Raw genomic sequence first — 13,971 nt, 5'->3', positions numbered from 1 at the left:
GACAAAGAATGAATGACCCCAGATGTTATTGACAATTTAACTTATCTACTGCTGGGCTAATTTTTGATGCTTTATCTCTGTATCTCACAATGAAAAGAGTAAACCAGCCTAAACAGGATAAAAATGGAAGTAATCTGTCACACCTAATATTTTAGCATATTGTAAAGGTATATTTATAACTTAAAACTATTTTTTTTTTCGATAAGAAATGATCTTATCTCCTTGTTCCCACAAGGTGTGTAACTGATAACAGCAATACACACTGCTTTGATTGTCCTAAGGTGGAATAGTAGGAATTGTAAATCTTGCTGTCATGATTAGGGTTGGGCTATGAACTCTGTTCAGAGTTCAGGTTATACAGCCTGTTAATACTGAAGAAGAGATATTAACCATAAGAAGGGTTGGGAAGGTTACTTTTGAAATGTATTCCATTACAGATTACAGAATACATGCCCCAAAATGTATTTTGTAACGTATTCCGTTAAGTTACTCAATGTGAGTAATGTATTCTGAATACTTTGGATTACTTAATATATTGTCATGCTTTTTACAACTACATGAATGTTGCAATCACAGATAATAAAAATCCCTGTTTTTCACCAACCATTTCTTTATTTATAAAGCTGAAAAGTGGAAGAGAAACATAAAATATGCCATTGAAAAGTATTTACTGTTATGGTCACCAACATATTACATCACTTAGTTAAAATAAAAAGTAGCCTTGCACAAGAAAAATTACCCTCTTTTTGATTAGGACCGACCTTCCTCATGGCAGAAAGCGGCCAATTACAGCCGTCTCCGTTCCACCCTCCGAGCGGCGAGGTTAAACTGGGTGAAGGCGTGTCACCTTACACACACTCAGTCCATGTGCACTGTAACAGTATAAAGAGCATGGTGTAATAGTGAATCAAATCATATTTATTTACAATTTCAGGGGTAGCATGGATTTATGGGCACTTAAACAGAGCACAAACATGACGAACTGCGCATGCGCAGATCTGCTAGGAAGCACAACTTGATAGGCAGCATGTTTCGACAGAACACAGAACACGCTGCGTGGTCCACTCATTTAAACTGTAACGAAATACAGTTACTCATATTTTGTATTCTAAATACGTAACGCCGGTACATGTATTCCATTACTCCCCAACACTGACCATGAGCTGTTCTGTGACTTGTACATTTTTATCAACAGCTATGGGTTGTTTGTGTTTGTGGGCTGTTCAAGAGTGCTCTGGAGCAAGTTTTCATCCAGGATGTCTCTGTACATTGCTGCCATCATCTTTCCCTCTATCCTGACTAGTCTCCCAGTTCCTACTGCTGAAAATCATCCCACAGCATGATTCTGCCACCATCATGCTTTCCTGGAGGGATGGTATTGGTCTGGTGATCAGCAGTGCCTGGTTTCCTCCATTCACGGATGATGGAGGCCACTGATCTTAAAAGCAGCAAAAGATTTTCTGTAACCTTCCCCAGATTTGTGCCTTGAGACAATCTTGTCTCAGAGGTCAGCAGACAATTCCATTGACTTCATGCTTGGTTTGTATTTAAAAATATTTTTAGTCACATGTAAAGGTTGGTGTACTTGTACCATCTATCCTACTTTGATTCTTTCAGCTTTTGCACCTGCCAGAATTTTTTTTTGTCATCCTGACAATGGACTCTTTCTCTTTTGAGGTTAGGAAAGCACTTCTGCTCCCTTAAAGCCAAAACAGAAAGAACGAGGAAGAGCTTCTTCCCTCAGTCCATTCTGGCCCTGCATCAGGTGCAGATCTGGTCTCTGTAATTCCACCCTTAATAAATATATAACCTTTTAGAGGTTGCATTGTATATAACTTTGATATTTTGTTATTTTAGTATAAAATAACAGGTTTCTGCATGCTTGAAAGCTGCCTGGTTTGGAAGAATGTGAAAGTGATCTTATCTCTTCATTCATCTTTCTTTTGAAATCTTTCTTTGAAAGTGAAGTGATTGTCACATGTGATACGCAGCAGCACAGTGAAATTTGTCCTCTGCATTTAACCCATCACCCTTGGTGAGCAGTGGGTAGCCATGACAGGCGCACGGGGAGCAGTGTGTGGGGACGGTGCTTTGCTCAGTGGCACCTCAGTGGCACCTTGGCAGATCGGGATTCGAACCGGCAACCTTCTGATTACAGGGCCGCTTCCTTAACCGCTAGGCCACCACTGCCCCATTCACACAACATGTATAAAATATAACAGTCATACACACTGCTTTGAATGTCCTAAGGTCCTGGTAAGTCATGTTACAACATGTAGAGTTGTGCATATTTCTCTCATCAGTATTCTCTTCATTCTCTTCAGTCCACAGGTGATGAATGAGAAAACTTTCTGTCAGTAGGGTTGGGCTATGAACTCTGTTCAGAGTTCAGGTTATACAGCCTGTTAAGAATGACAAAGAGATTTTAACCACAAACTGTCCTGTGAATCGTACGTTTTTATCAAAGGCTATGGGTTGTCTGTGTAAAATGAAGTTTATATCTATTGAGCTATATCTTAACTTCCTCAACCTTGGGGTGTGATAGGAAGGCCTGTGATATAAAGTACAGGCTGACATGCAGCAAGGTCTGTAGGAAACTCTCCCTTTTCTGGAGAAACTGAAAGTCAGTCAGAATTCCAACGTTTCCCATCAATTAACACAAAAGAACAAAAACCAATTTGTCACAACTATGCGGGCATGATGAGGCGGGTGTACAGAGAGGAGGACGAAGAGTGACGAGAAGACGAGGAATGAAGGACGCAATCACCTGACATCACGAAACCGGGGTTTAATGGTGAAGTACAAGCCAGGGGAGACATCCGAGACGTTGACACTGGTGAACATGGAACATAACTTTAAAGACCTGACAGCGAACAGAAACGAACAGGGCAGCTTTATACATTTTACACAGGTGAAAACGATTAGGGAACATTACACATGACAACAGTGAACCCCTTTTCGGACCGGATCGTGACAGGCTATTACAGTGCATCCGGAAAATATTCACAGTGCATCACTTTTCTCACAGTGAAAACAGTAAACACCTAATATTTTAAGCATATTGTAATCATATATTTAAATCTTAAAACTATATTTTAAGTTTAGCCTGCCTTTAATTTTTTTCAGTGTACTTCCAGCAGCTCAGTCCTGCCTCTGTGGCTCTCTGTCCAAAGTACACTGAACAAACCGATAAATGCAACACTTTTTGCTCCCGTTTTCCATGAGCTGAACTCAAAGGTCTGAAACATTTTCTTCATACACAAAAGATCCATAAATCTCAAATATTGTTCTCAAATCTGCCGAAATCTGTGTTGGTGATCACTTCTCCTTGGCCAAGATCATCCATTCCATATTGAAAAAAGTGAACACTGGCCAGACTTAAAAAAAAGTAAAAAATTATCTCCATGTTCCCACAAGGTGTGTAACTGATAAGAGCAATACACACTGCTTTGATTGGTGGAAGGTGGAATGTTCACAGGTGATGACTTGGAAGTCTTGCTGTCATGATTAGGGTTGGGCTATGAAGTCTGTTCAGACAGAGTTTGAATCAGAGAGGAGCAGAGAGAGCTCTCTGTTCAGAGAGGAAGCAGTGCAGATCGTATGTTTCATTAATCAGCTGTCACAGCATAAGGAAAGACAGGACTGCCACCAAGAGCAGCTTGAACATATCTCTTCTTTTCTGAATGAAGAAAAAGAGTTGTTTAATGACCAGAAGGTCCCTGATATTGTACCTCTACCAAATGCCACAGACATTTGGCACTCCACCAAGACACTTGGAACATCAGATCAGAGCCCCTACTGCAGTGGACAATAACATGCGACAAGGGAGTGAATATGAAAATGGAAAACATCTGCCAACAGCAGGGACAATGCAGTCTGGACATATACATACCCCCTCAACCACAGCCCCAATACAAGATGCCCAAGCTCATCCTGTTCAGTTATTTCCTCTGAATCTATTATATTCATCAATATTCCCAGGTTAAGAATACCACTACAGACTCCAGCACCATCCTGCATGTCTGAAACACAACAGTACTTAGCTGCTCCTGCTTCACATCCCACTGTGCTTGTCTCAGAGGTCAGCAGACAATTCCATTTACATCACATGAAAAGGTTAACTTTCAAAGGTTTACTTTACTCAGGTGCAGGTGCAGATCCGGTCTCTGTCTCTGTATTTCCACCCTTTATAACTATGCGCTGTGCTTTAAAATCTGCACTATCCATATTACATTATTTTTTTTTGCAAAAAGCATTTAACTGCATGACATACAACATATTATGGCGTAGGTGACATAAACTCTGAATCTAATTTAGAGTTTGCATTGTATATAACTTTGCAACTGTGTATGTTATTTTAGTATAAAAAACAGGTTTCTGCATGCTTGAAGAATGTGAAAGTGATCTTATCTCCTCATTCACACACTTTTTCATCAGTGCATCAACTGTGACACTATCCATATCACTGTCATGATCCGGACCGGCAGGGGTTACTCCGGATCCGGAGTCCGGACCGGAGTTTCATGTTCGTCTCGTGTAATGTTCCCTGATCGTGTTCACCTGGTGTATATTTGTATAATTGTATAAAACTATCCTGTTCGTGTCTGTTCATCGTCGGGTCATTGTGCGTGTTGATGTTCCCTTGTCTCGCTTGTAGTTTGTATTAAACCCCCTGTCGCGTGAAATCGTGCGAATGCGTCCTCCTTCATCGCCATGTCCAGCCCACCCATGACAATCACATTTATTTTCGCATTAATACTGCACTCCATATCATGCTTAAATGTATGTCTTGTTGGCTTTTGTCATTCCATCATGTGACTTGGAGCAACACGGAAACGAGGTAACGTGACTCCTATAAATTGGCTAGAGAGCAGCTGCCAGCTGCATGACACACGTCATTAGACTCGGCTCCGAAACCCTCAACCAAAGTACGACCGTACCTGTCCAACATCAGTGTGGTGTTGTGGCTCACGCCGTCCGCGTTCGCAGATTAACGCGGAGGAACTTCCCGCCGCACCGAGGTCTCTTGTCTGATCCCGGTTTGTGTGACAGAATGACCGAGCCCGTACGCGCTTCAGATTTCGCTGCTTTATGTGATCGAGTAGTGCGGCAAGAGAATCTCATTGAATGTCTGTCACAGGAGGTTCGCTTCCTGCGGCAGCCCACCGAGTGCATGAAGCGACGAACGCTGCGCAGAGCCCTCGTCCCCCCGCGGTTCCCGAACCCAGTTTGGCGCTCGCGGAGCGCTGGAACGGGACCGAGGGTAGCGGCGAGGCGCTCCTCACCACTCTCTCGTTGGTTTTTGAGCTGCAACCTCGCCGCTACCCCAGATCCCGGTCCCGAATCGCCCTCCTACTCACCCTGCTCGTTGGTCCCGCGGCGGAGTGGGCGGCCACGCTAATCAGCTCCCCCAACTCAGCATCCATGTCATATTCCGAATTCGTGGAGGAATTAAAAAACACCTTTTGCCGTCCGGACGGTGTGGAAGACGTCGCGTCACAGCTTTACCATCTACGCCAGGGTTCTTCATCTGTCAGCCAGTTCACCGCACGATTTCAGACCCTGGCTGCAAAAGCTCTGCTGGACGCCCACGCCCTCCGGATGATTTATATTGAAGGACTGGCCTGCGCGAATTCGTGGGGAGATGGTAAGCCGGGAAATGGCAGCAACGTATGAGGCCCTCATACAACTCGCGCTGAGGATTGATCGCTGGCACTCCCGAAAACTGCGGCCTCCACTCCAACCCGGCACCGGACTCCCCGACCGCCTTTCTCACCACCTCAGCCCACCGTCACTCCTCCGGAACCATAGGGGGGAACCCATGCACCTGGGACGGACAACCCTGCCTCAGGAAGAAAAGCAGCAGCGGCGTGGCGTGGTGTTGGAGTGGGGAGCGCACTGCCATCGCCATTGCCTTCTGCCACAGCTCTCCCCGTCTGCCACCTCAAACCCAGAGCCGACCCGTCCAGTGTTGGACAACATCCCCTCCTGTTATCATGACCTAGTCACCGTCTTCAGCCCAGCCAAAGCTGCCCAGCTGCCTCCCCATCGACCAGGCGACATGACCTGCTACCGGGAACCACTCCCCCGAAAGGACATCTCTACTCCCTCTCGAAAGCAGAGCAATTGGCCATGGAGCGGTTTGTGGCGGAGGTGCTTCAGAACGGCACCATCCGCCCATCGACCTCCCCGGCCGCGGCAGGGTTCTTCTTTGTTACCAAGAAGGATGGTGGTCTGTGACCGTGCGTGGATTATCGTGGACTCAACATAATCACTATAAAAAAAAAAACGCCATTTCCCCTAACCAACACCGCCCTCGACGCCGTCTCGGGAGCGAAGTACTTTACAAAGCTGGATCTCCGTTCGGCCTATAACCTGATTCGCATCCGAGAGGGCGACGAGTGGAAGACAGCCTTCATCACCCCCACTGGTCCTGTCTTGTGCCTTAAAACGCGAACGACAACATCAGTGTGGTGTTGGTGGCTCACACCGTACGCGTTCGCAGATTAACGTGGAGGAACTTACCTGCCTCCTTGCGTCCCGCCGCACCGCGGTGTCTCGTCTCCTCTTACACGTCTCTCTTGTTCTGATCCCGGTTCGTGTGACAAGTTTATCCTTACTGTTTTTTTGTTGTACTGTTTTTGCAATGTCCTACTTTAAAAAACATTTCACTGCATGGTGTACTATGATTGATTGTGTATAAGACATAAAATCTGAATCAAATTTAAAGGTTGCATTGTGTTTAACTTTGCAACTGTGTATGTTTTTTAATGTGTTTATTAAGAATGTAAAAGTGATCTTATCTCCTCATTTTGATGGACAATCATATCTGTGCTTGCAGTGTCTCACAATGACAATCACTTCAATTTCATATCAGGCAAGCAATATCAATCTTAACAGACATCTTCACAGATATCTTCAACACATCGCTGAGTTCAGCCGTCGTGCCTACCTGCCTCAAAACTGCCATCATCCCAGTGCCAAAGACATCAACTGTGTCCTGCCTCAATGATTAGCAGCCCATAGCACTCACACCCATCATGATGAAATGCTTTGAGAGGCACATGAAGACACAGAATCTGGACCGTTTCAGTTCGCTTACCAGCCAAACTGCTTTCACACAACCCTCTCCCACCCCGACAAAAAAGACACTTACGGCAGAATGCTGTTTATTGACTTCAGCTCAGCATTCAATATGGCATATTTTGAATCCCATTGTATGTTTGTGGGCCTGTGCAGCAAGCACAGAGCATGACTTTCCATGCGAGTTCAGTTTAAAACTTTATATGCCCTTTCGATGAGCTCCTATCCTCACATGCACACAACGCTGCGAATATTTTCCGGATGCACTGCCATCGCAGAGATAAATTGGCTTTTGTTCTTTTGTGTTAATTGATGGGAAACGTTGGAATGCTGACTGACTTTCAGTTTTTCCTACAGACCTTACTGCATGTCAGCCTGTACTTTATTTCAAAAGCCTTCCTATCACACCCCAAGGTTGAGGAAGTTAGGATGTAGCTCAATAAATATAAGCTTCCTTTTACACAGACAACCCATAGCTTACAATTCTTACAAAACTTACAATTCACAGAACAGCTTATGGTTAAAATCTCTTCATCATTATTAACAGGCTGTATAACCTGAACTCTGAACAGAGTTCATAGCCCAAACCTACTGACAGAAGGTTTTCTCATTCATCACCTGTGGACTGCAATGAAAAGAATACTGATGAGATAAATATCCACAACTCATTATGCATTTATATTTTAAGCTCTTAATTGTAAACTAAAATCATAGAAATGTAATATGAATTGATATGCCTAAGCACACACACAAGCACACAGAGAAGAGCTGGAATTTTGGGAGTGAGTGTGAATCATTTAAACCAGCCTTTGATATAAAATACCCGAGTTTTAAATATTCACACAGTCTAGGTACCTTTTATTATCGTTGGCACGCTTGGTGGAGCTCAAACTGGTGGAGAATATGTGTGTTGAGTCTACTCACAACTTCCTCCAGTACTGTACCCACGATCGATGGCCCTTCCGCCGTCTGCAAAATAATCCTGTAGTCGGTGCAGTTCTTCATGTACCTTTATGCATCAGAAGTCCTCGCTCCTCGCGTGGTCCAAGGCCTCAGCAGCACCGTGCCGTCTGCTGCCGTGCGGGTTTTCCCGGCCTCCGCCACGTGCACAGAAATACGTGCACTTCTGTCCTGTGTAGTAATTGCTACTTTTCCAGAAAGTCGCCGAACCTCCGCCTTTCGCTATGCACCTTTATGCATGAAAAGATTTTCATCTCCGGAATCAGTAAAACTAAAATACGTGTGCAACCACTTGTTCTTTTAACTCAGCAGGCTTAAGCGAACTCCAGCTTCGCTAATTAAATTGCGGGTAAACTGTAAAACACGGCACCACTACATTGTCTCCTGTCTAGATAGATAGATAGATAGATAGATAGATAGATAGATAGATAGATAGATTGGGTGCGGTGCTATTATTTTTAGGCCCATATTATTATTATTATTATTTTATTATTATTATCATCAGTTGCGGTAGGTAGTCCTATCATCAATACTAGGCTATTGCTATATAATTATATGAGGTTACATGCTTTATTGTTGTTATGATTATTATTTTTACCACCATCAGTATAGGTCTATTATCTTCACTAGGCTATTGCTATAATTGGGAATTATATCTGATATTAATTTATGCTTTATTATTGTTGTTATTACTAGGCCTAATAGTAGGCATCATCTGCATTTTTTACAGAAGCTTGCAGGTAGGTGTTGTTAATGAGAGACCTGAGCCTGCTTTGCCTTGCAAAGATCCTCAATTCTTGGCTCAATGTTTGATGAACATAGCCTCAAATCATCCTCGATTTGTGCACGATTGTGGTATTTAGTTTTGAGTGCAGTCATTTTTGAGAATCCTGCCTCACACAAATATGTTGACGCAAAAGGAAGGAGAATCTTAAAGATGACGTCACAGAGTTCAGGATATTCCAGCATCAAGGCTGCGCAGAATGACAAAATAGGGCAGGAGCTAAAGACTTCCTTCAGTCTTCTGTCACTCTTCAGCTCAATAATATGTTCCTGCATATTAATTTAAAGCTCATTTGCTGTGCACATAAAGGCTGGCAGAGGACCCCAAACAATCGAGTGTTAAGTGGCTGTGATTTGATGAGACTTTTTTTCATGGATTTGTTAAGCACGGAGTCAAAAAGAAGTGCTTCGCAATAAACCATGCAATGTGGGCACTTCAATTTCACAAGTGGAGCTACGTGCTGAACGCGAGCAGCTAGACCACGCTGACGCCCCGTCATTGCCTGTGCACCATCCATGCATAACTGCGTGATTCATGCTTTCGAGTCTCCAAACACCACAAATGTCTCCAAAAACACCAGTAAAAGTCACTGGATTGTCGCTTTTGACAAAAAAGTTGCCAGGAGGATGAGTTGTTTGTGTTATAATCAGTGCTTGAAGTGGGAAGAAAAGGTGCCGGTACTCTCTTTGCATTGGCAAATCATTACATTTTTACAGTGTAAAACAAAACTTGCATATATTACTGTTACAACAATTTATTGTTATTCATTTATTACCAACATAAGTGTATTTAAACATGTTTGTGTGTGCGTGGCTGCGTGTGTTTCACAAAAACTAAAGGAAAGCTTTAACTGTAGCCTATATTCTGATTAGTTTATTTGTTTTATGCAGTTAACAATACAGTTCGACCAAGAGAGCTGACAATTGACCACCACTTAATTTACCATCACCTCACTAATTTCACACTGATTTCATATGACAAACAAGTTAATAATAGTCACTTACATTTTTGATGAAATAATCACTGTTTTGGTCTATTTTAGCAGCGAAAATAGATCTGATGAATCCAAACAAAGATCATAAATTAGTTTTTTTTTTTGCCTCCCATCATGTGGTCCACTCGCACCTACTTGCAGCGGTTGAGAACCACTGTTTTAAACTATCAATTGTATGTTTTATGAAGCTGACAACATTACTGCTGTAAGTAATAATAATTATAGTAACCTTGGGTGGGGCATTTGTATAGTTTTTCAACTGAACATATTCTTAGAGGCTGTGATTTCAGCTGTAAAGGTCAATTCCACAATTAACACAGAAAATGTGTAATTGCTCTAGCTTTTTCAAAAGCCTTTATGATGTCAAACATCATTGAAAATTAAAAAATTGACACAGGACAAGAGCAAGAGAAGCATTTTGTGGTGATTAAGAAGTGCTGTAGTGCATCTGCTCAATTCAATTATATGCAAGCAGGTGAAGCAGGTCGATCAGGACACAGAAGAAATAGGTGAGGCAGTTAATCATAAAAACGAGACTGTGATGCCACCTTGTGGGCCAGAAGTTGTCTTTATGCCTATTCTAGTATTATATTCTGCAAACAGAAAACAGTCTCCCACAACTTGAAGAAATGGCTCATAATATAGACAGAAAACATACCAGAAAGATCTCCAATATGATGACATGAAATTCATTAATTTAATAAACAGACAGACAGTTTATCCATCTGCTCCTCTTGGTTGAGAGCCAGTTTCTGGACTAATGCAGTCACCTCTGTCAGTACGGAGATCTCTTTTACTTCCACCACCTTCACATCTACAGCACGCTCTGATTTCACGTGAACCTGGGAGTGAGCTTTTTTTTGATGTAGGTGTGGAACTTTCTAATTTCTCTTGACAGGTGCCGAAGCACAGCCTGCAGCTCACAAAAGCTCAAGAGCCCAGGCTTCATGGGAGCAATACTTGGATACACTTTATCTATTTACATTTAAGGCATTTATCAGTGGGTGGTAGAAGCCTAGTGAGTGACACTTGCCTATGAACCAGGAGACCCAGGTTCAAATCCCACTTACTACCATTGTGTCCCTGCATACAGTGGCCTTACTAATATGCACAGCATCCCCAATAATCTACAGTAATCTTCCCCTAGCAAAGAAACGTAAAGCTGCACATAGTATCTGCCCGGATGTAAGAGCGCGGCCACAATGGGTAATGTTAGTAATCTAAGAACGGATTAGATTATGGATTTATGTAATTGATTGCAACGTAAAACGGTAACGCTCAAACACAAATGTATGGAGAAAAGAAAAGAAATCCACTCTGGGTCTCAAAATCCTTGCCCGGCGTCAATGTAATTCTCTTCGAATTAATACAGTCTCCTCATCCAAAAAAGTACATGCATTTCCCTTAACTGCTTCATCTTTAAAACAGGGGAGGAGACCAACAGAAACTCACAGATTAGAGAATAAAACAGGTTCCTGACCAGGTTAGGTTCACAGAGTAAGTTACCACGGTAACTGACTCTAAGTAAAAGTTACCTCTTTTTCAGAAACAGGCTTGACTTACCCTGCTTTCTCGAGTTTGACAAACCTGCCACTTTGAAACGGAAAACCCAGAGTTTCTCTCATTTCAGGCTTAACATTTTTCACTTGTAAACTCCTTTCTGAAATGGGCCCCTCGTGTGTTAAACCACTGGTGTCTCATTTTAAATGTAAACGAGGCTTTTTTTTTTTTAACTGTTCTGAAATTTGTGAAGACAATAATGCTTCTGATGTCTAAAAAGACAATGCAGTTATGACGTTTCCAGACATTCCAGAAATTAAATGTTTGTTTTCATTTCTTTAATCTGTACATACATATGTGTTTTATTCCATAATATATCACTCTGATCTCATGATTCTCATAGGTATTGCAAATCTGCTTATCCAGAATATACATAATTTTTGGGTATTTTGTTTTTGATGCAACAAAAACAAAAATGCTTAGTTTAATAATGCTAATCATTTAATAATAATTGTCACAATGATTATCGCTTCACTTTCAGTAATACATTGAGGTTAACATATGGGATAAAATCACACCAGTTTCACCAAATCACAAGAGGTACACCAATATATCAAGACTGACAGACTTACATTTTAAGCATTTTAGTTATGGAAAAATGAAACAAAGAAATGCTCTATAGGTTATGGCGTATAAGATTACAAAGTAAGAATTCTGTATTTTATTAGTAAGTAGTATTTAGTTTGCTGTGTATATGATATGGTTATAATTCTTTTTTTTACTTTTACTGCAGCCTTAAATGTCCTCTTCTTGGTATTCAGCCAAGATCGTGTTACCAGCCTGGCACCTGTATTCCCCGTATTCAGTCGAAGAGTTGTAGCCTGACTGGATCGTTATTTTGACTGGAACCTTCACATCCACCTCTTTTCTCACTACATTCACAGTGAGCTTGGTGTGTGGATGGATGGTGGCTGGTATGGAAATCTTCACACCCTTCTTTTCCGTCTTGGTGTTGCTTGTCCCCTTCTCCACGGTGAAAGTGTTACTCACATTCACATTGACCTCTGATTTCACTATACCAATATCAAACCCAAATGACATCCCCACACTTATCTGTGTAGCATTGCTGAAGTTGAAGCTCTCGGTGACAGAACCTTCATACTCCCGACTGAGCTCAGAGGAGAAGGTCTGCTCATGTTTTCCACGATTCACACCACAGATGGAGTCAATGACGACTGATTTGGTGTTTTCTTCTTTCTTGTCCCAGAGGAGCTCTGCTGTTATCTTGGGTCTCCCAGGTTTAAGAGGACGAGCCCAAGACACTTGGTTGTCAATCCAGCCTATGCTTGGAAATTCTCTTCCAGCTCTGACCAGAATTGAATGACCACCTCTGTTTGGATGCTCATACAGGACCCATGCTCCTCTGTCCACTCGGCAGGAAGAAATCATATCATTGAAATTGCCAAACATTAAGTTTGTCTCACAGTTGAGGGTAATGCTCCTACCCCCATAGTTTTGATCCTCATACAGTGTGATCTGAGGATTTGTCAGATCTTCTTTCACCTGTTCCAGTGAAGAAATTACCTCATGCCACTCCACTGATCGACATTCACCCTCCTCAAAGTAGAACTGGGCACCCTGACAGTGGGGGTGTTCGTATAACACCCATGGCTGCCCTATGACCTTCACAGAGGAGATACAGTCATTAAAACTAACATCCCGAAGGTCTGGACAATACTCAGTGAACTCCCGGCTCACGCCTTGAAAGTCAGGATTCTCGTACACAAAAATCTTGTTTACAGGATTTGAAGCCATTCCCGTACTCCTGAAGGTTGTGCAAGAGGTGAGAGCAAAAGTGTGTGTGTGAAGAATTCCTGCTGTATTTGTAGTGTTCTTAGAGTGGGCTGAACTGCACAGAGCCAATCATCTTGTTTAGGAGGGCCTACCAGGTGTGCATATTTTTTCTGCACGTTTCCTGATCAAAGCTGATGCCATAGCTGCTCATACATTTTGAAAGATATTTGTTTATTACTATTAATATCTTTTTATTTCATATCTCAAGTTCGGCTACAGGTGTGTCCACCTGAGGTGGGCTATTTCAGGTTTTTTCTGTTTGAATAGCTTTAATTTTCTGTCATATATACAAGTGGTCTTATGTCATGGCGATCATGTCATCTCATGGCCCACAGGGGGCACTGCAGTGCCCAAGAGACCAACGACCACAAACTGGAACAAAGCAGTTCATCATCCAACATTAAGTCCTGGCAGCCATGTTGGACGTTGCTTCCTCATTGTTGATTATTTCACTTTGCTGCTAAGCCTTACCCAAAAACCCCAAATTGCCCCAAAAAAAATGACATTGCCCAAAAATGATAATGCTCCATGCCATCCACCTGCTCCTGACTCCTTTTTTTCTGGTTGACCTTGTATGAAATGGGCTGGCCTTGGATTTTTGAGCCAACAAACGGAGCAGTTGTCTTGCGGGGTCTGCCTGACCTGGGCTTGTCAAAACCGTCTCCAGTCTCTTCAGATCTTTTTTTTAATCCTCTGTGCTTGACGATGCGACACATTGAAGGTGTCTGCCACATCAGCAGTGGATCTGGTCTCCAGCCTCTTGATAATCGACACTTTAGTCTCAGGGTGAATCGTA

At 42.5% G+C, this 13,971-nt stretch overlaps 1 protein-coding gene across 1 annotated transcript; it reads right to left on the bottom strand.

The window, feature by feature from the left end:
* Positions 1-11,800: 11,800 nt before the first annotated feature.
* LOC114773268 (epidermal differentiation-specific protein-like) lies at positions 11,801-13,189 on the bottom strand. The gene has a single exon (XM_028965794.1). It carries the CDS (start codon positions 13,134-13,136, stop codon positions 12,117-12,119), a length of 1,020 nt encoding a protein of 339 aa, XP_028821627.1. The 5' UTR covers positions 13,137-13,189; the 3' UTR covers positions 11,801-12,116.
* Between the last annotated feature and the right edge of the window lie 782 nt (positions 13,190-13,971).

This window comes from Denticeps clupeoides, unplaced genomic scaffold (genome assembly GCF_900700375.1).
Source record: "Denticeps clupeoides unplaced genomic scaffold, fDenClu1.1, whole genome shotgun sequence".
In the NCBI taxonomy this organism is placed as follows: Eukaryota; Metazoa; Chordata; class Actinopteri; order Clupeiformes; family Denticipitidae; genus Denticeps; species Denticeps clupeoides.
The sequence above is the reverse complement of the archived record's forward strand: the minus strand, read 5'-3'. Positions and strand labels throughout refer to the sequence as shown.

What these genes read in the sequence shown, in the direction of transcription:
- LOC114773268 (XM_028965794.1), bottom strand. Translation starts at nt 13,136, where the DNA reads ATGGCTTCAAATCCTGTAAACAAGATTTTTGTGTACGAGAATCCTGAC.